The sequence below is a fragment of the Balaenoptera acutorostrata genome, chromosome 11 (genome assembly GCF_949987535.1).
Source record: "Balaenoptera acutorostrata chromosome 11, mBalAcu1.1, whole genome shotgun sequence".
Lineage (NCBI taxonomy): Eukaryota > Metazoa > Chordata > Mammalia > Artiodactyla > Balaenopteridae > Balaenoptera > Balaenoptera acutorostrata.
In genome coordinates this window covers 63,602,872-63,630,581 of record NC_080074.1, presented here as the reverse complement: position 1 = coordinate 63,630,581, position 27,710 = coordinate 63,602,872, and the positions used below count along the sequence as shown (strand labels likewise).

General features: G+C 56.5%; 1 protein-coding gene across 1 annotated transcript; it reads right to left on the bottom strand.

Moving 5' to 3' along the window:
* Positions 1 to 388: 388 nt before the first annotated feature.
* FIGNL2 (fidgetin like 2) lies at positions 389 to 27,710 on the bottom strand. The gene is made up of 2 exons (XM_057555914.1): positions 27,509 to 27,710; positions 389 to 4,548 (listed from the first exon to the last, which is right to left on the bottom strand). Exon 2 carries the CDS (start codon positions 4,535 to 4,537, stop codon positions 2,567 to 2,569), a length of 1,971 nt encoding a protein of 656 aa, XP_057411897.1. The 5' UTR covers positions 4,538 to 4,548; positions 27,509 to 27,710; the 3' UTR covers positions 389 to 2,566.

Genomic DNA, 27,710 nt, shown 5'->3' with positions numbered 1-27,710 from the left:
AAATACGTCCATGTACAACACGCATCAAAATGAGGTAGAAATGGTTACAGCTGGAGGAGAGGACCCCAACCCCAATCTGGGCAGAGGAAGGAGAGGGCCAGCTTGCCCTCCCCCCATCCCTGCCCCTGGATTCTTTGGTATGCCCCCCCAAACACTGCCAGAGCTGGACCTGCCCTTCCCCACCCGCCGCAGTGCCCATGAGGTAGGTGCTATAGACTGGAGGCTGTCTCCTTGTGCAAAGCTCCCCGAGGCCAGGAGAGGAGGCAGTGGGGGCCCTGGGTCCTGGTCAGTGAGCTCTTCTCCCAACCCCCAGAGCTGCCTGCCTCTTGAAGGGAAGGCTGGGATCCCAACCCCACCTCCCCAATGCCCTCCCCCCCCCATACACACATACACACCTGAGAGGACCTGCTCACTTCCTGCTCCCCGCAAGGGCCTTTCAGAGCCAAGACCCTGCACCCACTGCTTCTGAGGCACCAAAGCCCTGCAATCAGCCAGCTCCAAGGAGTGGAAGGCCAGGGACCAAGGGGGAAAAGGGGGGGAAACAGAGCAGCTTTCCTGTTAGCACTCCTAAGCCAGCACAGGCCCTCAGCACCTTGGCACCTGAAATGTCCCCCACGGACTTCCTTCCAGCTAGTAGTGGGAGGTGGTACAGAGACTGCAGGAGCTGTAAGGGTGGCGAGGAACAGGAAAGGTGGCTGGGGCGGGAGAAAGAAGATTCGGGGTGACAGCTTGTCCCCCCCACCTTTGGACCAAAGGTCAGAGTTGTGAAATGGGCTCCCTGAGGGGGAGGGGCAAACTGCCAAAGCCCCATCAAAGGAGAGTTGGTGGGAAGAAGAATACGGTTCTCACGAGGAAGGGCGCCCAAGCCTGGGCTTCCGGGGGAAAGTTTGGGTGGGACTGAGAATAAACCCCCAATGTTTATTCAGGGGAATACAGCCTGCCCATCTCTTTCACCCTCTCATAGCCCCTGGAGCTCTAGACCTAGGACCCTATGAGAATGGGAGAGGTACAAGTCCCCACAGAACCTTCTCCTGTAACGGATGCTCATTCACCCCTCCTCAGGGCCTCCCAGCAGGCCCGGGAGGCGGAGTCTGTAGTCAGTTTTGTGCCCAACCACACTTGTGGCCAGACTATCTTCCCTCCCAAGGAAATCTCCTTAGCGTAAGTTACAGGAGACCTCTGCCTAGACAAGGGCCAGGTGGGATGACCTCTCTGGGGACTTTCTGCCTGGGTCATCTTCCCATTTGGGCCCTCTCAGCCTACTTTCTGGGTCTAGGGCAGGCAGTAGACAAGGGCATCCCAACTCTGGATAACCAACCCTCCACAGAAAACACCCCACTAAGCTGAGGGTGAGGGGTGGGCCCAGCAGGAAGGGAACAAGACCCACCTCCTCCCAAATTCCACAACCCAATCCCCCTCACCCCTACCTACAACCTTGGACCTGAGCAGGAAGCCCTAGCAATACATTCTGCTTCTGTCCCAAGAAGCACAGGGGTTTAAGTGTGGCCTCTGGGTCTTCCTCTCCTCTTCCCCACTCAGAAAGGTCTCACTTTCTGAGTCTTCTGGGAGAACTTGCTTCCCTGGGGGTGAAGGGGTGGGTGGGGACACACACAGGAGAGCAGCCAAAATCTAACATTCTTTCTGAGGTCAGTTTCTTCCTGAGTTGTCAAAAGAAAAAGAAAAACAGCAAATTCTACACATCTTACAAAAATAAGAGGCCTAAAATATTAAACAAGCTACATTTCTGGGATTTCCCCCCTCAAAAACAAACAACAAAAAAAAACCCTTCTTTGGGTGGTTTTTTCTTTTTTCTTTTCTTTTCTTTTTTTTTTTTTTTTTTGCTTGACTCCCATAGACCCAAGGTTTCAGCTGGGTGAGGGATACGGGGTGGGAGGGGACTCCCTACCCCTCCTCTTCAGCCCCTAGACCTCCATATCTCCTGAAAGGGACACTGCAGTCTTTGAATGTGAGGGACAGAAGGCAGGGAGAGGGACCAAGAGACAAGAGGGGCTGGAGAGCAAGGGATGGAGACAGAAGCACAGAGGGTGATAGATGGAGAGACAGGGGAGGGAGGAGCAAAAGAGAAACAGGGCCAGCGCGGGGCGGGGGGATGGGGGGGAGGTATGGTCAGTGACAAAGCGACGGGGAAAGAAAACTACGCGAACGCAGTGACAAAGCGACGGGGAAAGAAAACTACGCGAACGCAGAGAAAGGGGGAAGTGGAAGAGGGGGAGGGAGCCATTCAGAGAGCAAGGAGACAAAAGGATTGTGGCGAGAGAGCAGGAGTTCCTTCGGCCCCCGGGCCGGCCGTCCGCGGGGCGGAGATGGCGAGCTTCCCGTCCACAATAAATAGGAAAAAACCTGAGTACACAGCGCATACGGCATCTATCTGCCTAGCAGAAGCATTTTCCTTCCCACGAACAAAAACCATCCACCGGCAGCCCCCTTCTCTCCTCCACCCCATATCCCTCACTCCGCACCCCCCAGCCCGGTGGGGTTAAAGACGTCCCTCCCGAACAGAGGGGCGGGGAGGGGGCGGCGGCTCCCGCGGCCTCACGGAGCGCCTTCAGTGTCCGAAGCCGTACATTTTGTCCCACTCCATGAACGAGTCCAGCTCCTTGGGCGAGGCCCTAGGGCCCACCTTGGGCAGCGCCGCCTCCAAGTCCTTGTAGGAGAGGGGGCGCTGCAGCCCCGGGAGGCCCGCCCCGGCCGCCGCCTGGTGGCACAGCTGCCCCAACTCGCCCCCGGAGAAGCCCTGGGTGCCCTGCACCAGGGCCGCCAGCTCCCGCTCGCTCAGCGCGCAGCCCTGCTGGGCCAGCGCCCGCTGCAGGATCTGCCCGCGGGCCGGGCCGTCGGGCAGCGTCACGTAGAAGCGGAGAGCGAAGCGCCGGCGAGTCGCCTCGTCCAGGGCCGCGGGCCGCGAGGTGGTGCCCACGACCAGCACGCCGTCGGCTCCCGCGCCGCAGCCGCTGTCCAGGCAGGCCAGGAGCGGCGCCTGCAGCGCGCCCGCGGCGGTCGCGCCGTCCTCCCGAGCCGACAGCAGCGCGTCCAGCTCGCTGATGAGGAGCACGGCGGGCGGGCGGCAGCGCGCAGCCGCGAAGGCGGCCTGGAGGAGGCGCGCGCCCTCAGCAGAGCCCGGCGCGGCAAGCGTGGCTCCGCGCAGGCGCAGCAGCGTTGCGCCCAGCTGCGTGGCGAGGCAGCGACCCAGCAGCGCTTTGCCGGCGCCCCGCGGCCCAAAGAGCAGTACGGTCCGCGGCGGGCGCGGGCTGCCGGGGTAGGCGGGCGGTCTCAGCAGGGGCCACACCAGCTCCTCCTCCAGCGCCGCCTTGAGCGTGCCCTGGCCCGCCACGTCCGCCCACTGCACCGGCGGCCCGCAGTCCACCATCTTGCTGGTCACCAGCTCCAAGGTCCCCGGGTCCACACCTTTGGGAGGCTCCCCCGACGGCACCGCGAAGCCCCCGCGGGGAGCCGGCGCCGGGGATCGCTCCGGAAACTTCTCAAAGGGCTCGAGTTGCGGGCCGTAGACGGGGGAGCCCAGGACCTTGAGGGGGACGCCGCCACCGTACTTGCCTGATGCCTCCTCCGCCGCTCCCGGCGGCTTCGCCCGGAACCCGTTGCCCCGACACTCGCCGTTGTCCGCGGCGGGGTAGGAGGCGCCGTCGGCCGCCGGGGCCTTGGCGGGCTCGAAGGCGTACTTGCGGTAGCGGCCCTCGGCGCCTTCGTCGGCGGCCTTGCGCTTCAGCGACACCCCGGCCTCCGAGGCCCCCTGGAAGCCGTAGGAGGAGGGCGGTGGCCGGGACGGGGCGGGCGTGGGCAGGGGCGTGGGCGCCGCCAAGCCCGAGGTTAGGTAGGGGGCCGGGGGCGGGGCGGGCGGCGGTGGGAGGGTCCCATAGCCCGGCTGCGCGGCGTAGCCCCCCGCTGGGTAGTTGTACAGAGGCCCAGAGGGGCCGTACCCCGGCGGGGGCGGGGGCTGCAGGAGCGCGGCCGGGGGCGGTGGGGGCAGCGCGGCGCCGGTCTGCGTACAGTAACCGGGCGCCAGGTATCCCCCGCCGTAGCCCGCCGCGTACTCGGGCGCCGCCGACGGGCCCCCGCACGCGTTGCCGGCGTAGAGGGGTTCAGGCAGGTTACCGGCTAAAACCGGGGAACCCCCGAGGCCCCCGGAGCCGCCCCCAGTGCCCGACTTGGTTCCCGGGAGGCCCTCGTGGAGCGAGGCCAAGGGGTAGGGGGTCTCCGGCCCCGGCCAGGGCTCGGGGTCCCCCTTGGCGCCGTTGAGGAAGGCGGCGTCGCCGTAGCCGCCCAGGGTGGGGCGCTCGTAAGGCGAGTCCAGGACCCCCGAGTACTTCTCTGCGTAGCGCTTGAGGAGGTTGGAGGCAGTGAGGGCAGAGATGTCGTCGTGTGCCCAAGCATAGTGGCAGCGCTGGCGACCCCCGGGGGGCAACTCCAACTTGTGGGCCGGCGACGGGGTGGTGGAGGAGACGTCCAGGTGCTGCTCTGGCCACTGGTTGAGGGGCTGGGCGTGTTCCGGTGTCCAGTGCATCTTCGACAGAGCTTCAGGCAAGAGAGAGGAGAGTCTAGTGAGACCCTGCAGAGCCTCCGAGAACCCGTCGACTGCCAGCCACAGGCCGATCTTCTTAAACCTTAGCTTGGGACAGGTTGGTTTTCCGGCATCCACCCACACCGTTCCACCCTCCCCAGGCTGTCTTCTGGCACCAGAAACACCATATTTGACTTGTCCCTCATGTCCCACAATTAAAGTTATCTGAAGATACTTTCCGCAGATCCAAGATGGATCTGAAAATGACATGTTTGGCCCTAACTTCACCTTCTAAGTAACAACTATTGTTTTGTCCTGGCCCCTCCAGCCCTGCCCTCTAGGACACATGGTCCTTACTTTTAGACCTGTTGTAGTGAAGGGTCAGGCAATGGGTAGTCCTCCCTTCCCCCGCCCCCAGCCCTGGGAGTAGTCAAACCCAGGTGGGGCTCATTCAGTAACAGATATTTGCTAAACACCCACCATGTGCTAGGCACTACAGGGGCACTGGGGTTGTGTAAAGGCCCCTGGCCTAGCGGTGGCCCCGCAGTCTGATAGTCCTAAGTGCTCTGTTCACCTTAGCCTTCCCTGAGGCTCCAGGGATCCCTTTGGGCCTGAAGTGAGGGATGCCAGTGTCAGTGGCAGCACCATATCATCCCTGGGAAACCCCAGAGGCTGACCCAGAAGCATTCACTTCCTTTCTACTTGGTTTCTTTTAGTCTCTACCTGATGAAGTTAGAGCACCTGGGTTCCAGACCCAATTCTGCCCATGACGACTGGGTGCCCAGAGCAGGTGCTGCCACCTGCCTCGTTCACAAAATGTTACACTACAGTACAAAAAGTTTGTTTAGAAAAGACATATATGTCTTCTAGAGAAAATGGGACAAAGTTAGTTCACAGCAGTGCGAAGTTAGTGCACATCATAGAAAGTGGGTCACAAATTTGTCTCTGAGCTTCCCAGGAACCAAATAACTCACCTTGCAAAGTAAAAAAAAAAAAACACCATCATACTCAAAAGAAGCAAAAATGTTCCTGGCATAGAGATCATGGAACATTTTTTCATGGACCTCAGGAAGCCGACCGGTGAGATGTAATAAAAGTGGCCTCTTCAGTGGCCGTGCCGTAAACACGGCAGAAGCGTTAACACGGCTGTTTTGTACACTGTCCCTCAGCACCAGTCTAGGCGTGGGCCACACTGGTAAAAGTGATTCAAGGCCTGGGGAACAGCACTCTCCAGGCATATGGCTCCAACTGGTTGGCCTGATCCGAGGATAACACCTCAAAGACTAAATGGGCCCATGACATGCCAGAGAAGATTTTTGCTGATGATTATTTTTCAAACCTAAGCTTTTGATAAGACAAGTTAACCTTACAGGTTCAATATTCTTTCTTCAATAAAATTTTATCGAGGGACTTCCCTGGTGGCACAGTGGTTAAGAATCTGCCTACCAATGCAGGGGACATGGGTTTGAGCCCTGGTACAGGAAGATCCCACATGCCGCGGAGCAACTAAGCCTGCGTGCCACAACTACTGAGCCTGCACTCTAGAGCCTGTGAGCCACAACTACTGAGCCTGCATGCCACAACTACTGAAGCCCGTGCGCCCTAGAGGCCATGCTCCGCAACAAGAGAAGCCACTGCAATGAGAAGCCCGCGCACCGCGACGAAGAGCAGCCCCCACTCGCCGTAACTAGAGAAAGCCTGCGCGCGGCAACGAAGACCCAACGCAGCCATAAATAAATAAAATTAAAAAAAAATTTTTTTTTATTGAGCACATACTAAGAGCTGTGCTGGGCATGGGGGCAGGTTGAAAGGTGAATATGATGGTTCAACCAGGTGGAGGAGACAGACAACATCCTTTATGAGGTGGGAAAACAGAGGTGTGTGCCAAGAGCTCTAGGGCTCGGGGGAACGTGCCATGCCTGGTTGAGAAGGCCTCACCAGGGAGGGGTATCTTTGCTGGACCTTGAAGGGTGAGAGACCAAAACTGACCAGACCGGCTGGAGGGTTCCAGCCCCTTCAAAGATGCAGAGCACAGTGCGTTGAGAAAGCCAGGGCTGGAATAGTTCATATGCCCTCTCTCCTCCTTCAAGATGCCTTACTGCCACCTTCTGGAAAATCATAATAAATCTACAAATCTACCACGTCTATGATGTGAACTGTGTCCCTTTAGAAGTAGGGCTCCTGTGCAGTGCACAACCTACATAACCATATGCTGTAAGCCTAGGGGGAGCACCAAGAACTGTTGGGTCCCTGGAGCCTTGCAAGTGGGTATATGTGGGGGGAGTGGTAGAAGAGGCTGAAAGTAATCAGACCGCTTCTGAGGCTCTCCACAGTTGCCCTTACTTGCAGCAGCCTGACTGTATCACCTCTTATGGCTGTAACCTGATGTCAGTGGGTGAGGACAGTCTTTGAAAATAAAACTATTTACTCTCATCCCCGCTGCCCTAGGGAAGGCATGAGCCACAGATACTAAATCTTTAAAAGAGGAGTTCTTAGATTTGTTTCGCCTCCATCTGAGAGGTGATCCTGGCCACCAATGGCGAGAGAGCAGAGCAGAGACAGCAGAACTGAGGGTGAGGTCTGAGGGATGCAGATATGCAGCTCCTACTGAGGGGTCTCCAAAGAACAGAGGCTTTACCTATTGTCAAAGAGGTAATGTCCTGGGATATCAGAAATCCCAAGTGGTTCTACTTGCAGGGTCATATGTGGTAACATCAGAGTCATACAAATGCAAAAATTGTGTTATGATGTAGCCCCCCAAACCTGTTTTTTTTTTAATTCACTATTATCTGTGAATATAGATAAGGAGCTTTGGCTCCTTAATATAGGGGAAAGAGATTTGAACTTGATGAGAGCACTTTCCCTGAACTTATTAAACTGGGCATGCTGGGGGTAAAGGGTGGCCCCTCCCAGAAGGACATACATAGACACAGCAAGGAAAGCTCTGGGTCTGGACTTGTCCACACACATTTCCCTCACCCACTGCCAGATCCGCTGTTCCTCCTCGTCGCTGTCATGCAGTATCCTCCCTGCCCCTCTCAGCCAGCTCCTGCCCTGGCCTGCAGCCGCCTTCACTCAGGTCCCCACTCTCCAGACCAAGCACTCAGGCCCTGGGCCGCATTGAACCACTCCACCTCAGCCATTGTGGACTCCAGGAACCCACTACCTCTGGCCCTCCAAACCTGTCCTCCCAGCTGCACACCCGTCTATCTCATCTGCTCCGGGCTCAGCCCCTTCCAGGCTCTCCTAGCCCCTGCCCAAAGGGGCCCTTGTCCACCGCAGCTCGTCCCACCCACTTTGAGATTGTCCCTTCCCTCAATCCCCTCAGATACCGGCCTTCCGCTCCAGGCCGTTCGCCAGGGGCACGTCTCCCTCACCTCTGGCCTTCTATTTTCACCTTTATCTACATCTGCATCCATTTTGCAGGCCAGGCGGCCTGAGGGTCCCTCCACCCCAACCCAGGCTGGGACCTTGCCCGTTAATTAACTATTCTTCCCCACTACCATGGCCTGGCTCCATCCCCACAGCAAGCTTAATTCTTTCCCAGTTTCAAAAAGACTTCCTGTACCCTAAGTCCCCCACTAACTACCAGCCCATCGCTCTTGCCCTTCTCCTTCATTCTTCCCTCAAGCATCACTCTCTGCCTGCAGTGATAGCCGGGGTGGGGGTGGGGTGGGGGGGCGGGGCCTGCCTGTGGCCCGCCCAAGCTGCTGCTAGTCAGCCTTCCGCACGAGCTGGAGGGATCTCCCCTGGAGAGGGACCCCAGCTCCTTCCCAGGTTCATAGGGCACACTGCAGTCCCTACGTCAGCTGAGCTACACATGACGGAAGGCCTGGGGGACTCGGGGGAAGGTATGGGTTTTGAATCAGAGAAACCTGGGTTTGAATCCAGCCTCAAACACTTACGGCGTGAGCCTGAGCAGCCTGCCTAACCTCAATGAAGCTCAATTTCTCCATCTGTTAAAGGGCATAATATATGCCTTGCAGAATGGCCATGAGGATTTAAAAAGATAACATAAGTACACAGTCCAGCGTCGGATATAAAGTAGAATGACAAATGGTAAAATTAGGAACCTGAGCAGCGGCCCAACCTTGCTGAGTGAATCCGAACAAGTCACTTCCCCTTGGGGTTGGGGGAATGTGAAGAATGTTCCAGCTCTGATATGATAGACTGGTCCTTATGCCATTTCCTCTCTGTCCCCACTAGGGGCAGAGCCAGCCCCTTCTCTGTGCTTTATGCACTGTCTTGTGTAGCCCTCACAACAGCCCAATGAGAAATACTACTGTCATCATCCCCATTTGGCAGATGAAGAGACTGAGGTACAGAGAGATTAATACATCCCTAAGGTCACACAGCTGTTACCCAGGGGAGCAGGATTCAGACCCCAGCAGTCTAACTACAGGGCCCAGGCCCTGACCTCTTGGCTGCACTATCTCCCTGGTCTAGCCCTTGGTACTTACAGCCAGAGAAGAGCCTGAGGCCATGACACAGTCTCCACCAAGGATCGTTTCCTTGGCCCTAAGGAAACGTGTTTCGGTGTTTACCTGGGAATGTGGCTATGCTTCAAGTGCTGTATGCTTACCCTTCAAACCTGCAGTTGGAAGCACCTCCCCCTGGGGGATCCCAAGTTAACTGTGCCCCACACGCAGAAGAATATGTGCCCTCTCACTGCAAAACAGCCCAAGTAGAGCTGTCCCTTCCCCACCCCCAACCTTGCCATCTGATAAGCACTCACACCCCTAGGCTGGGCAGACAGTTCCTTATTTGGGTGTGTGGCCTTCGCTAGGGGTGGCTGGGACTCTGTGGAGAAAACACCACTTTTTGAAACTGTACTCTTTGGGGAGCAAAGGAGGTCAGGCTCCTGAAGCAGCTCTTTCTCTGCAGACCCTTGGAGGCTGGAACTCCACTTGACTCCACACACAGAGTGCAGTCCTTCAAACTCATAGGTGGTCAATAAATAGTAACAGAAAAAATTGCTGGATGGAAGGGGAGGAAAGAATCCTATAAAACCCTCCCCTCATTTGTAGGAAGTCTTCCAGGATCAAAGAGGGAAGTGATTGGGCCTTTACAAATGGCCAAGGCACTCAATGCACTGATATCAGTCCTCGTGGGCCTCTCTGATCCCCGTGGACCAGGCCCAGGACACTCCGTGCATCAGGTCTGACACAGGCTGTGATAGTGTGATTTACGATAAGAAATATATATATGGGTTGGCCAAAAAATTCGTTCGGATTTTTCTGTAACATCTTACAGAAAAGCCCGAACGAACTTTCTGGCCAGCCCAATATTTAGTCTTCATCCACTGTTCCTGACTCACAGCTCCCCAAACCCTTGGAATTTCCTAAGCATAAGAGTGACGGGAGCATCTTTCATTATAATAGTTGGTCTCTTTTCCGAGTTTCTGAAATAGCTTCAGAGCAATAAAGATGAAATTGGTGTCCTGCGATTCCTAACATGCCCCTTTCAACCACACCTGAGTTTATGTTAATGAGGTCATTTTTGGAAAGCTCCTAGGAAACCTAAGGATGAAGGCTGGTTGCAAGGGGAAGCAGCCATGATTAGAGGGTTGGAACTTTCAGCGCCCCCCACCCCACCTCCCAGGAAAAGGAGAGGGGCTGGAGACTGAGCTCCATCGCCAGTGGCCAATGGCTTAATCGCTGTTGGCTGTGTAGGAGGCCTCCACAAAAACCCCAGAGGACGGGGTTGGGGGAGCTTCTGGGTTGGCGAACACGTGGAGGTGCTGGGAGGGTGGCTGCTGGGAAAGGGCATGGCAGCTCCATGCATCTTCCCATATACCTGCCTTTTGCATCTCTTCCATCCAGCTGTTCTTGACTTAAATCCTTTTATAATAAGCCAATAATCTAGTAAGTAAACTGGTTTCTTGAGCTCCGTGAGCAACTCTAGCAAATTAATCGAACTGGAGGAGGGGGTCGTGGGAACCTCTGATTTACACCCCACTGGTCAGAAGCACAGGTAACAGCCCAGACTCGTGATTGGCATCTGAAGGAAGCAGTCTTGTAGGACTGGGCCCTTAACCGGTGGGATCTGCCGCTGCCTCCGGTAGATTGTGTCAGAATTGAGTTAAATGTGTAGGACACCCAGCTGGTGTCCCAGAACTGGCTGGTGTTGGAAGTGAAGCAGTGTGAGAGAAAGGGGGACACGCAGGGGGAGAATGTCTCTCCCTCACACGCCCCTCCACCCTCACTCTGACATCTAGAGGCAGCAGACACCCTGAGCTGTCCCTGTGTGACCACGGGCAAGACACCCAACCTCTCCAAGCCTCACTTTCTTCAGCTGTCAAATGAGATGGTGTAGATGATGGACAGCAAACTTGCTCTCACTAGGAACCCTTTCAATGAGTTTTATACAGGCTGAGGTGGGAAGGGACCCCAACCGTGCCGTGTCAACACCCCCTTCCGACTCCCTAAGGGGGCCCCTAACACGCCCTCCCCATCTCACAGAAGTTCTCTGGTTCAGAATTCCCTGACCCACAGGGCTGGGGGCGGGGCAGGAAGGAGGGGCAGCTGTGTGGCGGCTCCAGGCCTGGGTGGAGAAGGGCCGATGTCACCCTCCTGGGCCAGCTCCTCGGGCTCCATTATCTCAGCCTGGGACAAAGGGGCTGGAGTGGAGAATCCCATTGTTGGGCCTCGTATGGAAATCTCATTAATCTATTCACCACGGCTCCCACAGGCCTTTTGTCCCAGGCTTTTTGTCTCCCGCTCACAACTGATGCCCCGGGGGGTCTCTGGCTGCCTGGCAGAGCTTGAAGGGGACGGTTCCCCCATGCACTGGGCCCTGCTCCCTCGTGCCAACCCCCAGTTACTGCAAGAGGAGAGGAGAGGGAGGGCACCCGGGAGCCTCTGGAGGACAGGACAGGTCACCTGCCTCAGCCCTTGCACCCACTATCTAGGAAGCTGTTCCCCCAGCACAGCTGGACCCCCAGCACCCCGCCCTAGACACAGGGCCTAGCATGGGTAGGGCTCAATAAGTGTTTAGGGGATGAACCAGAGGAGGCCAGAGAGGCAGCTACAAAACTCTGCGCCACAAGGGCCGCAGCCCATTTTCTTCAGGTTCACTGTCTTGTTTCCGTCCAGCCAGCCAAACACTTTCATATACCTTCAGAGTGCCAGCCACTGAGCAGCAGCTGTCACAGGGGCAAAACTGGATCAAACCCTTCCTTGCAACTCTACCATCTCACAGGGAAGATAAGGTGAAAGTGGTTATGGTCATAGGAAAGAAGAGAAGAGAAGAGAAAGGAAAGGAAGAGGGATGGAGAGAAAGAAAAAGAAAGAAAGAAGGGAAGAAAGAGAAGGAAAGAGGAGGAAAGAATGAAAGAGCAAGAAAGAAAAGAAAAGAATTAATACTGGCAGTTGGGCGGCAGTGGAGCCTATTTTCGGTGGGGAATCAGAGCAGCGCCTAAAATGCGTCTCTGCAGACAGAAAGCCCGGGGCTGTGTTCGCAGCCGAGCTGAGCAGGGAGTGCTGGCGCATCCGTGTCATCACTCACCACCCCACACCCCACCTAAGCAGACAGTATTTACAGATGATAAAACTGAGTCCCAGGGAGGAGGTCCTGCTTGCCCAAGGTCAGAAAGAGGGCCTCCTCCTCCTGGCCAGCGTTTTCGCACCTCCACAGGCTCTGGTAAGGCAAGGATACAAATTGAGGAGCAGACCCTGGAGGGGAGCAGGGGTCCACCCAGCAGATCTCAACACTCCCCTCCATGTCCCTAAACTCACTCCTTGGCTGGAAAAATGGAGAACTGGAGCTGGGGAAGGGGGAAGGGAGAGCCATAGGGAGATGAGGAAGGGGTCACATGCCAGGAGGTGGGAATGGTCGGAGCCAAAAGAAACCTGGAAAACAGCCCTGCTCATTCCAGCCCACAGGGCTTTGCTCACCCAGGTCCACTCACTGGAAAGCTCTCCCTGTGCCAACTAGCTCTTTCCCATCTTTCAAGGCCCATGGCAGGTCCTTCCTCCTTCATGCATCCTCCTTGGCCACTCCAGCCCTAACTGACCCCTTGCCTTTTGGGGAGAGCTGGAGAAAGTCCCTCCTGGCAAGAAGAACACAGGCTGTTCTTCCTCTTGCGCCTGGATCCCATCCCCTTTCAGTGCTCAGGGACTGTGTTCCCTCAAGTCTCCCCTCTCCTGCATGATCAGTTGCCCCGTCTACTGGGTCATCCTCATCAGCCCGCAAACATGCTGCTCCTTTTCCCATCTTGGGGTCGGGGGAGCTCAAGAGGATCTCTTGATCCCTTTCCAACTACATCCTATTGCACTCTGCTTGCTTTTTACCAAAATAAAAAAACAAAACAAAAGCAAGAAAGAGTTTAAAAGATGCCTATACTACAAGTTCTGATTCCTCCCCTCCCATTCTCTCTTGAACACCCTCCATCCCGGCTTTCACACACAGCGTTCCAGCTGTCTGAGTGCGCGCTGTTAAGTCTGACAGTCAGTCAGATGGCCAGTCCTCAGCTCAGTGGCATTGGACTCAGCCGATCCCCCCTCCTTCCCGAAGCTTCTTCACTGGGCGCCCCGCCCCCTCTCCTCCTCCACCTCTTTCAGACCCTCCTTTCACCCCTCCCCTCTGAGCCTTGCTGAGCCCAAGGCTCAGTCCTTGGAGCCTTCTCTCCACATTAATTCCTTGGAGACCCCATCCAGGCTCACGGCCTTGACCATCGGCTGTACACTGAGGATTCTCCAGCCTAGTTCCCCCCCATGCACACCCCACTGGCATAGTCAACCTTCTTCCTGACCCCTCCCCGCTTAAATGTTTAATGGACATAATTGACATGTCCAAAAATCAAACTTCTGACTTTCTCACCCACCCCCGACCTACCCACCACCCACTACTCCCACCCTGGGTCCTCCCCACCTCAGGAAATGGCAGCCTCATCCCTTCTAGGTGCTCAGGCCAGAAACCTGGGGGTCACCTCTAACTTCTCTCCTTCACACCTCAGACCAGCAAATCAGACTGGCCCCGGCTTCCAAATCTATCCAAACTGCAGCCACCTCTCACCACTCCGGCGACATCTCTTACCCAGAGGACGGCAGCAGCTTCCCACTCTCCCCTCCCCATGTCCACTCTTGTCCCCCACTCTCTAGTCGCAACGCAGTAGCCACAGGACCTTTGAAAACACGTCTGAGCATGTCATTCTTCTGCCCAGAAGCTTCCAGAGGCTCCTATCTCACTGGGAATAAAAGCCAGGGTCCCCCTAGTAGCCGACCTCATCCCACCCATCTGCTTCCCCTCACCTCCAGGCCTCCCCTCCCACCACTGTCCCCTGGCGCCTCCCCTCCAGTCACACTGGCTTCCTCACTGCTCCCCGCACACTGGCTTTTCTCCCATCTCAGAGGCCCTGGCCTTGCTGCACTCTGTGCCTGAGACACTCTTTCCCCAGATCTCTGCACGGCTCACACCCTCACTCACTCCAGGCCTCTGCTCAACTGTCACCTCATGAGACCCTGACCCCCCAACCTGATGTCCTCTGTAGCACTCATCATAATCTGACCTACTTGTTGCTTTATCTTCTTGTACCCACTGGAAACTTACAAGAAAGCAGGTACTTGGTTTTGTTCACTGTCATATCCCAAGCACCTAGGACAGTACCTAGCGCACAGTAAGTTCTTAATAGACTCTGTAGAGTGGATGGATGGATGGATGGATGGATGGATGAGCAAAGAGGCTTGAAAGTGCTTCTGTGTCCAAATAAAGAAAAAAATCCAGGTGACTAAATTTGAGCCCACATGAGCTGTTGAGGGTGGCAAGAGGCAAAGCCAGGGAATTACTTCAGGAGTGGATGGGGAGGGATTGCCTGGAAGGGGAATCCGTGTCTGTGAACACCAGAGGAAATACCCAGCCCTGATCTGGATGGAGCTGAAGGACACCCAGCCTCCCAGGAACCCAACCTGGCCTTCTTTTTTTTTTTTTTTTCTTTTTCCCCCAAAAATCTTCCTCCTCCTCTCTTCCCCCAGCCAGGCCTCTGGGAGAGGACAAAAGGGGCAATGGAATTCCCATCAAAGGCCACCGGACACATGGTAAAGAGATCAGGGCCCTTGGGATCCTGCTTCCTCAAGGTAGTAAGGCCTCCCCGCCAGTCTGGCTCCTCTCTGGGATGGGGGTGGCAGGGGGCGTGGGGTGTGCTCTGGCCCCGGACTCCTCATATGTCAAATGCCAAACAGCAGGAGGCTGGCCAAGCAGCCCCCATCTGGGCTGTGTGTGTGCACACGCGCTGGGGGGAGGGGAGAGTGCAGAAATCCCTGCTTGTGTCCGCGGTCAGGGCCACAGACAAGCTGTGACCATCTGTTGTCGTCTTGAGAGGCCAGGCCAGGGGCCGAGCACCCTTGAGGATAAACCTTCCCTTTCTCCCAGGCTTCTAGTGTTTGCAGAGAACTTGAATAATTACCATTCAGTTTCATCCTCTCGACTTCCCTGCTAGATAAACATATTCTCCCCATTTTACAGAAGAGGAAATGGAGGCTCAGAGAAGGGGGAGTGATTCTCTCAAGGTCACAACAGCTAGTAAGAGGGGAAGCTGAGATTCTCAGCCCATGCTGTCAGCCCCTCCCTATCTCAGCCTTGGCCAAGGTGCCTGGGTGCCAAACACAGGGCCCCCTCAGGGCTAGGCTCTCAGGCACAGCTCCAGCCCAAGCCTGCTCCCCACCCCCTCTTCCAGGAAGCCTTCTAGGACTGACACCCCCAAGGAAGTTCTAAGATGCTTCAAAGTCTAGAGCTCTATACAGCCACTCCTTTCCCACCCTGGGCTGTTGGTCTGTCCCTGGGTATTGGGCCCCCTCACCGGCCAGGACCTCTTAAGGGCCGCTCAGTCACCCACCCGCATTGGGGCCGGGGTGCTCTGACAGACTGGGGAGGGGGCACCGCATGCTGCGAAGAACCCCATCTAAGGTCACACAGGCAGGAAGGGATCTGCACCCAAGAGCCTGGCTTCCACCTCTGAACACAGCCTCTAATCCTGTGCTGCCCACATCGCAGCTACTAGCCACAGGGAGCTATTTAAATTCATTAAAAGGTACTAATTATTTAAAATTAAATCACTTATGATTACTTATTAATTATTTAAAAATAAAAAATGTATGATTAAAGTGACATTCAATTAAAGGAATTTCCTCGACAGCACTAGCCACACTCCAAGCTCTCACTAGTCACGTGGGGTAGTGGCACCTGCATGGTCAGCGCGGACACAGAGCACCCCTATCACTGCAGAAAGTTCCACGGCACAGTGCTGCTCTCATCCCAGCCAGGACTTGCTTCTGCAGCTGGGGTGCCTCCCACTACAGCTGCAGCCTCCGCCGCTTTCTCTTGAACTTGAATGGAGTCTCATTTCTTAGGGTCTCCAGGTAAGACATCCCTAGGACTCGGATTCCGTTCCTCAGGACTCCAGCTTCCCCAGGAGCCAGGGAGGGAGGGCAGACGAGCTGAACGCACCACTCCCCGCCAGCCCAGCCTGTCCCGCCTGCCACCAGCAGAGGAGGGGCAGGCTGAAGAGGAGAGGACAGTAGGACAGGGCAGTTTGTCATCTGGCCCTTCAGGCTGTGCTTCCTTCCCTCCCCCGTCAGCTGCTCAACACCCATCCCCCCTCGCCTACCATCCTCATCCTCATCAAATCCCATGGACAGATGGGGGCCGGCAGGGAAAAACGTGACCACTGTGAAAGCACTCTCCAGTGCAACAGAGTCTGGGGGTCACAGCTGTGTCCCCTGAGGCCTGGCCAGTCCTTCATGCCCGCCCTTGTGTCAGCAGTCAGAGAAGGGGGGGTACTTAGGAATCTTAGGGGGAGATTTAGGAATCTGTAGATGCTGGATTATTCCAGCAGACACAACCCCAGTTAAAAATGCAGTCAGTCATGTGGTCACTCATCCATCCATCCATTCAGCGCACACTGAATAAGTCCCACCACGTCAAGAGGTAATAAGAGGGTGTAAAGATGGACAGGTGGGCTCCCTAACCAGCTTGACCAGGTAGGGACGTGGCTTATTCTGGACTTAATCCTCGTTGCGGGCTAGATGAAGATCCTTTGTCTCTGCCCAGTGGTCTAAGCAGGATGGACAGCCTCCCTCAAACCACCCCCCCAAACAGGCGCACAGCGCGTGTGCGCGCTCGCGCGTGCGCGCACACACACACACACACACACACACACTCCCAGCTGCTGCCATGAACTCCCTCCCATGGTCTTTCTAGCCAATCACAGCACTGAAGGGTAAGTCCCACTGCCCAGCGGCCCCCAGGGAGTGTATTAGCACATTTGAACTGCTCAACCTGCAATGACAAAGCCTGGGGCCTTGGGAGGAGACACAGCGGGAGGGGAGGGGGGCCTGTGGGGAGCTGTCCTCCCTCCTCTCCCAGAGGAAAGCTCAGGACTAAATTAAGCATTCTGGGGCACAGAGGAATTTGGGGGCCCCAGCTCCAGCAGTGAATAAGCGATCCATAAAATCCCAATTTACACACTCACTGATCAAACGGCCCATCTACTCCCCTAGGAACTTGGGCATGGCTCCTGGGCTTTCCCCTCTCTTGCAGAAGGTGCTGGGGTGCCAGACCCAGGACACAGGCAGCCAACGCTTTATCTGCAGACTCAGTCCCATCCCCGATCCCCATGAGGCACACCCATTCCCAGGGCTTGGGGACCTGCCTGTACCCACTGTCATCTGGCTGCCTTTGGTGGGACTCGTCAGGTCTGCCCTCTATGAATGACAGCTCTTCTTCTCTCCTGTGCTGCCCCGGGGCTGCCGGGGCTGACTTCAGCCTCATCAGAGCTGCTAATCACTTTTCCAGCTCTGAAGCCCTACTCTCCTGCCCACTCCCTTCTTTCCGACAGCCCCTCCATGTTTTCTCTTGATCCTCATCCTGGTGGCTGTAGCTGCTGGGAGATGCTCTAAGCCCTTTCCTTCCAGCCACACAATCTCACCCCTTCCGCAGGCTGGGAAGATATCCAGAAACACAGGGCAAGGAATACGGGTTTCCTATCCCCAACTCATCTATCTCCCTGGAGACAGCAGGTAGGGAGAACTGTCCTACTTATCACCCTTACCCCTTCCCCCAAAGAGAACTCAATTTGTCTCCACCTACCTCGATTTTGTTTGCTTTATTTAGGCTGCCTGAAATTTCAGTAACAGAAAACCATGCTGGTTAACAGGCATCCTCTTTTAAACTACCTACAGCTCCGGGAGGTTCTGGGCTATCAGCCACTCGGCCCTCAGTGAAGGTTAGCAAAGCTGATTGGCTTCTCTCCATGCCTGCTTGAGAGTGGCCCTACTGAGCAAGTAGAATTTTCCTCAAGGCCAAGTAAAGCGAGTTTTCGGGGCTGGTAACTGCATTAAGGGCAGCACAGCCCACCCTACTACGCCCTCTTCTCACTACCTGAGCTGTGTTGGAGCAGGTCAGCGGGGGCTTTAACTGCTGGGCCCTGGGACAGGACAGAAAGGGAGGGAGGGCTCACCCTATGTCCATGGTTTCCGGAGGGCTTGGTGGGTCAGGCTGCTATCTCCCAGAGGCCATTGCCTCCTGGGCCCAGAGCTCGATCTCCATGACGTCATTGAGTCCCCCCAACAGACTGCTAGGAGGGGTTTATGGTGCGAGCCCATTGGACAGCAGGACACACTCCTTCCCTTCTTCCTCCTTTCCTCACCTTCACTGGCTGCTCCCAGGGACCCTCAAATGCAGCCTGGACTCACTGGTGATTTCAGTTAGGCAGGTGTCTGAAGACTGACCTGGGGCTGGGGGTCTCTGAGACCACCTGGCAAGCCCAGGGGTCCATCTGGAGGTCACAGTCCCAGCTCCTTCCTAGGGCTCAGATGATGCAGGGAGTGGGTCAGCCTCTGAGATGTGGGGCAAGTGTCTCAACCTCTCTGTTTCCTCCGGCGTGAAATGGGGGAACCAGCATGTCCCAGCATGCCCCCAGGCTGGCATGAGGGCAGTGAAGGAAGGGTGGTACTCTCAAGAATGGCTGGAGGGAGCCAGGGGTTGGGGCAAGACACCAGGCCTGGCTCTGACTTGGCTCCCAAGAGGCCTGGCCAGGCACTTCAGCCTGAAAAAGGCGGGGTCGGGGAGGCTCTGGCGCCAAAAGGATCCAATGCGCTCGAGAGACCCCTAGGAGAGAAGGGCATTTTCCAAGCTGGGCCCCAGAGTGGAGGCATCAACCTGCAGTGTAAGGCCCCTGTCCTGCCCCTCTCGACTGCTGGGTGGGACCGTGGGGGGAACTGAGAACTGAGCTCCACGACTGAAGCCCACGGCTTCCCTGGATGTCCTGCCTGACCCCTGGCCCTGCTGCCCTGTGTCCTGGAGCACCTCTCACCCACTCCTCCTCTGCCAATAGAAGGAGGAGCCCCAGGGCCCTGCCCCCTCTCTGCCCTGTGTCCAACTTAGAAAATGCCCAGATAATGTCACATGCCCCTTCAGGTCCCTCTTGAGAACCCACCCTGCCAGACCCAACTTCCTCCCGAGCCACACTTTTCCTGTCCCTGGGAATCTTGGGGAGCACTCGGCTTCTCAACACAGAGTGGGGACAGCAGCGGGCACTGGTGGAGGAGGCTGTGGTCACTGGGGTTACTGGCCTGCTCCCCGGGGCTGGGTGAGACCCTCCCAGTGCCTGTCTCCTCGTGGATCTGCATCTGGGGGCCCTCGTCCCTTGGGACTTGGCCCTGCATGGCTGTGGGAGGGGGAAGAGGTCAGGGCTCTTGACCAGTGTTCAGTCGCAGGCCCCTTGTGCAGTCTAGTAAACCTGTGGCCTGTTCTCAAAAGTATTTGTCAGTGCATAAGATAAAAATACACAAGAGAAGAAAAAGGTGTAATTATATATCGTGACAGATGTTAGCTAGACTTATTGTGGTGACCATTTCATATTATATACGAAAATCAAATCATTATGTTGTACACCTGAAACTAATGTTATATGTCAATTATACCTCAATTAAGAAACAAATAATACATGGGACTACTTTGTCAATTATACCTTAATAAACCTGGGGAGGGGGTAGAATTCTTAAAATATTCAATACACGGGGCTACACAGGGAATTAATAACATTGGAATACAACTCTATTCATGAGCTCCTCCGGGATCACGGATCACGGGTGTTTAGCCCAAGAGACAAAGGCCCCCTCTCAGACTCCACCCCCTTCCCCCCAGCCAAGCTTAGGATCCAAGGTTGACTTGAGTCAGTTTGGGTGGCATGGACCTCCAAAAGGCTTAAGCTTTAAAGTCTGTGTGATCCTATGTTCCCAGGCCCCAAATATACCCCCCTCCCCGTGCATAGGGGTGTGTGAGAGACACCCCGCACAGGGCCAGAGCAGAGCAGCGGTAAGGGAGCAGGCCCAGGCAGCCTACCCAGGCTTCCCCAGCAGCTGCCTCTGCCCCCTCCTACTCCCTTCCCAGCCCTGGGGGAGCCGAGCTGAGTAACTCCAGCTATGCAGCCTGGCCGGTCTACCTGGGCGTGAGTGGGCAGGGCTGTCCTCGAGAGGGTGGCCCCCTACACCTGCGGGGCCACAGGAACAGAAAGAGAAATGGGGGGGGGGGGATGGTGCTGGGCAAAAACCAAACAACCACAGCAACTCCTGTCTGCTCCGGTCTGGGACCCCAGCACGTGTGCCAAGCACTGCTGTAAGCACATGAGCTCATGTAATCCTCACAATAACCCCAGGAAGGAAGTATGACTGTTACTCCCATGTTACAGAGGAGGAAACTGAGGCATAGTTAACTTGTCGAAGTCACCAAGCTAGGACACGGTGCTGGGTGGCAGCTCTGTGCAGGCCCTCGGCTCCCCCCGACCCCATCCTCGAATGAGGCGAATCTGCCATGAAAGATTTTTGGCTTAATGTTAGCTGTCTGAGAACATGTAGGTTGTCTCTGGAAGTGATAAGCTCCCCATCAGTAGAGGCATTCAACACGAGAGGCTGTCTACAGGGAGGGGCACTCTTGGGCAGGTTGATGGGCTCTTCCTCTCCTCTCTGCAATTTTTCTGGGTCATCCCCACTTACATGTCTAATAGGCACTGCAAACCCAACAAGTCTAAAAACTGAACTCCTGACCACCCCACCCCGATGAGGCAGCTCCATCTTTCCCAATAAGGGGCTCAAACCCCAAAACTCTGACCCGAGAGGGCTACGGTATGGAAGATGGTGACAGGAGAATGGCCATCCCACATAGAACACAGGTCACCTGGAAAAGGAGCCCCTTCCTAGAGGGGTGAGCATCTGGCCACGAATGACCGCTGTCTCTCTGAGGAGCTGGGTGGGAGGGGCGATCCCCCCTGGTGGCCAAAGTCCCACTGGAGCCCCTCTGCCCCAACAGAAACCTCCAGGTAGACCAGGTAGATGTGGAAGAACATGAGGCAGGGGGAGGTGTCTTTTTGCAGTATAACCCGAATCTCGCCAGCTTTCTTTCCCCACTGGCCTGGAAAGAAGAAAAAACACCCCAGACTCTCAGGCATCCAAGGGCCCAACAGGCCAGTCAGCAGCAGGTGGACTCTCCCAGTTTCCTAATTCCCACTGTCAAAAAGATGGAGCTGCCTCATCCGGGTGGGGTGGTCAGGAGTTCAGTTTTTAGACTTGTTGGGTTTGCAGTGCCTATTAGACATGTAAGTGGGGATGACCCAGAAAAATTGCAGAGAGGAGAGGAAGAGCCCGAATTAGGGCCTCTGTCACCTATGAACAGCCTCCCTCAGGAAAAAGAAGTCTCCTCGGGACTCTGCCGAAGATGCAAGGCCCTGCTGTGAAGGAAGTGGTCTTTTCCCAAGTCTCTCCTCTCCATTCCCATCCTGGGTCCTGTCCACCGCTCCCCAGCTCAAGCACCTTCGGAGGCTCCCTCCTACGCAGGGAAAACAAGGAGAGCGGTTCTGAAAGCTTAGCCTATCCTTTTGCCTGTTCGCTGGTCCTTGACTGTCTTGTAAGCTCCTGGAAAGTGGGACCACATCAGAAATAATGCTTGTTGTTGGGGCTTCCCTGGTGGCGCAGTGGTTGAGAATCCGCCTGCCAATGCAGGGGACACGGGTTCGAGCCCTGGTCTGGGAAGATCCCACATGCCGCGGAGCGACTGGGCCCGTGAGCCACAGCTACTGAGCCTGCGCGTCTGGAGCCTGTGCTCCGCAAAAAGAGAGGCCGCGACAGTGAGAGGCCCGCGCACCGCGATGAAGAGTGGCCCCCACTCGCCGCAACTAGAGAAAGCCCTCGCACAGAAACGAAGACCCAACACAGCCATAAATAAATAAATAAATTTAAGAAATAATGCTTGTTGGATGAAAGCCTGCCCAGATAAAGTATCTGCGCCTGGCTCAGGGCCCTGCTGAGTGTGAGGTGAGTGTAGCAGTGCTTCACGGGGGTGCCTGTAGCAAAGCAAACAGCACCAGGGCTAAGGATGCGCTCTGCTCCTTCCAGGCCACATGGGAAGCCGAGGGTTGTTATGGAAGATCCGAGGCAGGAAAGCCCCACTCAGGGGCTGGTAGGTAGGTGCCCGGGGACTGTGTGGGGAGTCTCAGGGGCCCAGGAATCCCAGCCCTGGCTGGGCACCGTCTGGAACCTGGCTGAGATACGCCCAGGACCTGGCACAGTGCCAGCACCCAGCAGGTGCTTGACCCAGGTTCCTTAGAACAAAATGCAGCCTCTTTGCCACATCTTCCCATCCATCCCCGATTGATTAATTCCAGCACTGGGCAGGGGATCAGGTGGCCTGAATCTGCCAGGCAGTGAGGGGAGGCAGGGGGGAGGCAGCTTCCACCTTCTGGATTCCAGAAGTAGCCAAGCTGGCTCCCCTCTCACCCACCTCCTGAGCCCCGCTCCTGCCCCGACTCTATCTACTTTGGAGAGAGCTTCAAAGATGACCTGGGCAAGCCCTGCCCTGGGCCAGAACTTTCACACACATGTCCCCTCTTTCTCCTTGCTCCTATGCTGGGAGTTGGTTCTCTGCAGTGGGTTCTGAATCACCGAGTGGGTCACCAGAGGTAGGCATGTACTTCAGAGACAAAGGACACACTATGCGAAACCAACACCTCTATCACTTATGAACTCACTCACTAGTGTTCTTACCCCCATTTTGCAGATGAACACATCGAGACACAAACAGAGTATGTGACTTGTCCAGGGCAATTAGACCTGATTAGTGGCAGGGTCATTGCAGCCCAGGGCTTGGCCCCTCGGGTAGGGCGCATGATTGGTCATCATAAATTGGGATTGGGGCCTACGGAGGTTGGTCCGAGGCCACTGCCTAACGCTACCATTCACTGAGAACACCCCACCCCACCACCAGTCCCCAAGGTGAATTGCAAAGGCTGACTGTCCACGCCTCCGTACTAAAGGAAAAGAGAGCCAGGCACCTGGATGGCTTCCACTGCAATCCCTTCTCCTTGGCTGGCCCAAGCAGGAAAATGTCAACATCATCAGCAATCAGAGACGGTCCCAACTCACGATGGTTTGACTTACAACTTTTTGACTTTACAGTGGTGCGATACGCATTCAGTAGAAACCGTACTTTGAATTGTGAATGTTGATCTTTTCCCGGGCTAGCGATCAATATGCAGTAGGATCCTCTCTCGTGATGCTGGGCAGTGGCAGTGAGCCGCAGCTCCCAGTCAGCCATGCCACCACGAGGGTAAACAAATGATGCAAAACAACCATTTTGCACCCATTAAGCCATTCTGTTTTTCACTTTCGGTACAGTCTTCAATAACTTACATGAGATTTTGAACACTTCGTTATAAAATACGCTTTGTGTTTGATGATTTTGCCCAACTGTAAGCTAATGGAAGTTTTCTGGTCACCTGTAAGGTAGGCTAGGCTAAGCTATGATGTTCAGTAGGCTAGGTGTATTAAATGTGTTTTTGACTTACAATAATTTTAACTTACGATGGTTTTATCAGGACATAACCCCATCGTAAGTTAAGGGAGATCTGTATAGCCCTGAGAACTGTCCCCTGCATTTCTGACCAGGCCCTCACAGGCCCACAGCCCTTCAAGACTGGGACTCAGGGCTTCCGGCTCCTGCTCATTATCCTCACGATAATGTTTATGAGGAGGGCACCATGATTAGTCCCATTTCTCAGATGAGATATAGAATATTTAATAAGCACTATGTAAGTAAATATTACCTATGATTCATCAAGTTGCTTAAGAGAGTGCTCAGAAAAGAGCTAGACTCTCTTGCCACTCATCCTTGTTCCTGGGGATGAGTGGGTCCTAAAACAAAACAACCCCTGGACCTCCTCTCTCCAGGTGACACATTCAGAGGTGACTAGCCCATACCCCGACCCAGGCAGTGTGAACCTTTCCCACTCAAAGGCTGGCCCAGCAGCTCCGTCCGATACCCCTGGTCTCTTGGCTCATCCTGTCAACCTTCCATGGAGACAGCACCAAGTGGAGGGCAGGAGTGCTGGGCTGCAGGCCCCACTCTGCTCTCAGCACTTCAGGGGGGTCTGGATTGGGGTGAGGGTTTCTTGATGTAGGGTTCCCATGGGTGTCACGGGGTCCAAGAACCCTCTAAAGCAGAAGGCGGAGTCTAGTATCGAGTGATGGAAGTGCATTTTTCTGGGGATGGCTTTTGAGGGGTCGGTAAATCAAAAAAAAGTTATGGACCCAGGACTGGGTAATCTTGAAGACCCCTCCCATTCCTAGTATTCTTGGGCTACATGAATTTAAACATAAACTCCACTCCTCATCCTTCAAGGCCAACCTCAGTAGCTACTCTGGAAAACTCTAAGATTTCTTGCTTCTTTGACTGCAGCATAAGGCTTGGGACCCACATAGCCTTGTAGGGTCTCTCCTGCCTTGATCTTCCTCACTAGCCTGCCAGCTCCAAAAAGGGAGCAGGGCCAGCCCAGGGCTGAGATGGCAGAAGGCACCAGTATACCCCATGGTCGGCCTAGTGGGGCTTACCCCAGCCCACAGCCTCTGACCACGGGAAGGCAGAGGCTCTCGGTGTTGTGGACCACAGGTGTACCCGGCCTCAGGTCCACCTCTCTCCACAGCGGCCCTGGAACCTCACTCAGCCATGCTCCCGCAAAGAACCTGGTTTTCATTAAATCGGGTAGAGGAGTCATTAGCTGCCAGCCAAGTCAAGAAGAAGCAAACTTCTGCTAGAAGGCATAGGGAGAGCAAGGGAGACCAGCCTGTCCCCTGCGATCCCTGGCTGACCGAGGTGGGGGGAGGGGGAGGGGGGAAGGCTGGGCTCCTAAGGGTCCAGCAACTGCAGCAGTAGGAGCTGGGGGTGGAGAGTGGGGGCAGTCTTGGCCCAGATAATAAGCAATTGTTAATGTGATCCATATGGATCCTGACTGGCCTCTCTGTTTAACAGGATGATAATGGCAGGGAAAGAATGCTGGTCTGTGGGGAAAGGAAGGGGCAAAGTCCTCCCCGGACTTGGGGATGGGGGAGGGTCAGCAAATGAGGAGCAGGAAGAGACCCACCCAGGGGTCTCCACCCACCCAGGAGCACAGAGTTATTTGCCTGGAAGTGTCCAGATGCCATGCTTTGCAGGCTGCCCTTACAAAACCCCTTTTATTCAGCCAACAAATATTTATGGAGCATCCACAAGGTGCCAGGCGTCCCCAGTGGGGACAGGGCGCGGGGAAGTATATGCTCCACCCCTGTCCTCCAGGAGGAAGAGCCTAGTGTGGACTCAGCCTCAGAGGCTGACAGGAGGCACAGGTGCAGGGTTAGGAGAACATGTAGGGAGGAGCAAGTGACAAGAGCTGCGGGCTCTGGAGAGGGTATATGGAGGAAGTGTGGCATCCGAGTCGGGCCCTGAAGAATGAGGAGGTTGTGGAGAGACAGGGACAATGGGAAAGCATTTGGCCGAGGGAACAGCCAGAGCAAAGGCAGAGAGGCGTGAAATTGCGTGGAGAGAGTCTGAGGTCTCAGCAATAAAGCTGCAGCCCAGGCAGGGGAGGGGAGGGGAGGGGATTCTTGCTCCATAAAAAGCTGTGGCCATGGATGACCAGGAGGAAGGCAGGAAAGGGCTCTGAGAACAACACACTCCAGTCTGGTCCCTCTCCTGCCCTGCTCCAGTCGGCGCAGTGGAATTGTCCACTCATGGGATCCTCAGCCCAGCCCAGCCCACCCTTACACCACAGTCCGAAAATCCCTCAGGCCCTTGGAGGTCAAACTCATCCCTGTGTCTCTCAGCCCTCCTCTTCTTCTCCTGAGGAGACGGGGGTCCCCCTGAAAAGTGGGGGTTATTGGGCCTCCCCCGGAGCAACTCCGCTGCCCCACAGAGCTAATTCCCTTTGGCGCAAGAGGGCTTTCCTCGAGAAGATATTACAGGGAGGGCACGAGGGTCGCTCCTTACAGGGGTGGTTGCTGAGGACACCAGTGGAATCAAGTGGAAATAAATGAAATGGCGTTAAATATGGGAGAGGGGGATTTACGAGGCCTGTCACCCGGTGGAGCGAAGCTGGCCGGTAGGCCCCGCCCCTTTCTCGCCCACCCCAGTAAGTCCCGTCCCGCCCCCTGTACCGGCGTGCGGCTGGGTCCCCGCGGCGCTCAGCCACGAGCCGCGCAGCGCGTCCGTCCTCCGGGGTCACAGCGCAGCGGAGGACGGCGCTTGCTCCCGGCTAGGAGCTCCGGGATGGGGGCTCTGAGGAACCCCAGCCCGGCCGCTTCCAGGACGATGCACAGGGGTTCAGGTTGGGCTCTGGAAGGGTCTGGGGCTCCCCTGTGCAGGGTCAGAGTTCTTTGGACCACTGCATCACCTGGCCCACTCCAGCGACTCCACAGGGAAGGCTCTGGGCCCCGAGAACCGAGAAGTTCTCCAGCCCCGCGGAAGCCCAGAGTGGGCTTCGAAACGGATCCCCATTCCTCGCTGCCTGGCCGAGGGCTGGAGTCCGCTCAGCCGCGGCAGCCCGCGCGGACGACAACACAAACATTCTTCCGTCCTCTATTCTCCTCCAAATTAGGTATCCATGGAGACAGGGCCTGGCAGCCTGACAGCCCCACGGCCTAATCCTGATTTAGTGACCGTCCCTTTAACAGCCCACCCACCCGTCCACCCACCGCTGCGCTCTGGGCTCCCGGCTGCCTCTGGACGCAGACTCCAGGCCACTTACACTCGCCCCCGCGCAGACCCCTTCCCAGGCCTCCTCCGCCCAGGGGCCGAGAAGGGGGCCTACATTTGCTGAGCACCTACTGTGTGCCCAACCCTAGCGGAGGACCCTCTATCGAGCGGGTTCCTTAGCAAGGGAATCTCCGTGTAGACAGACCAAGAGAGGGCTCTTGGAGTGGGGAAGTTTAAAGGGCTCTCGGGAGAGAGGGCCGGGAGCTCAGAGGGTCACCCTCGCAGCCTGTAGCGCACGGGTGAAGGTAAGTTGCTTCCTGCAACACCCTGACTCTGAGATGGGGGCTATGCTCTCCCGGGCCAGAAGAGAAGAAAGGCAGGGGTTGGGCGTGAGGGACGCAGGACCCGCAGGGCCCGAAGTGGCCTCAGTCTCCTGTCACTGCCCCGTCACGATGCTGGGGAATCTCCGGGCCTGGAACCCAGTCCCCACCCCCCTCCCTCACACACAGGGGCCGCTGGACAAAGACCTGACGGAGTGGGAGGGGCCTCGGGCCGGCCCTCGGGCTCCGGACACTGGATCCTTCTGGGACCCGAACCCGCAAATTCTGGTTCCCCACCCCCAATCCCGCAGGCTCCCCCCAGAGCCTGCTGCTCGCTATTGCTGCAGCCTCCGCACCAAAGGGGGCGGCGAAGAGGGTGCCCATCGGCGGCGGAGAGGAGAGCCCCTTCTCTGCCCGCCCCCTCCCCCCGGGAAGTGACCCTCGGCTCCCACGCACCCGCTGGGGTCTCTCGCTGGCCTTGCCCTTCGACCCCCGCCTCGTTGAACCCCGCGCCCCGCAGCCCCCGCCCTCTCCGGCCCTCGCACTGCCCCGCGCCCGCGGACAAAGCTCCGGACACCCCGACCGAACGAACGGTCACCACCCCCTGACCCCGGCCCGCCCGCGCGCTCCCGTGCCTGCCCCCGCCGGGCCCGCGGCCCCGTACCTCGGCATCCCGGCCGGGTCCTAGGTGAGTGTGCGTGGCCTGGGGGGGCGTCCGGCCCCGGGGCTGGGGCGCGGGCCGGGGGCGACAGGCCGGGGCTGGGGGGCAGCGGCGCTCACCATCCTGGAGCCGCTACTGCTGCGGCTGCTGCGGCCGCCGCGGGCGGGAGCGGGACTGGGCAGTGGGGGTGGCCGGACAAGGGGCC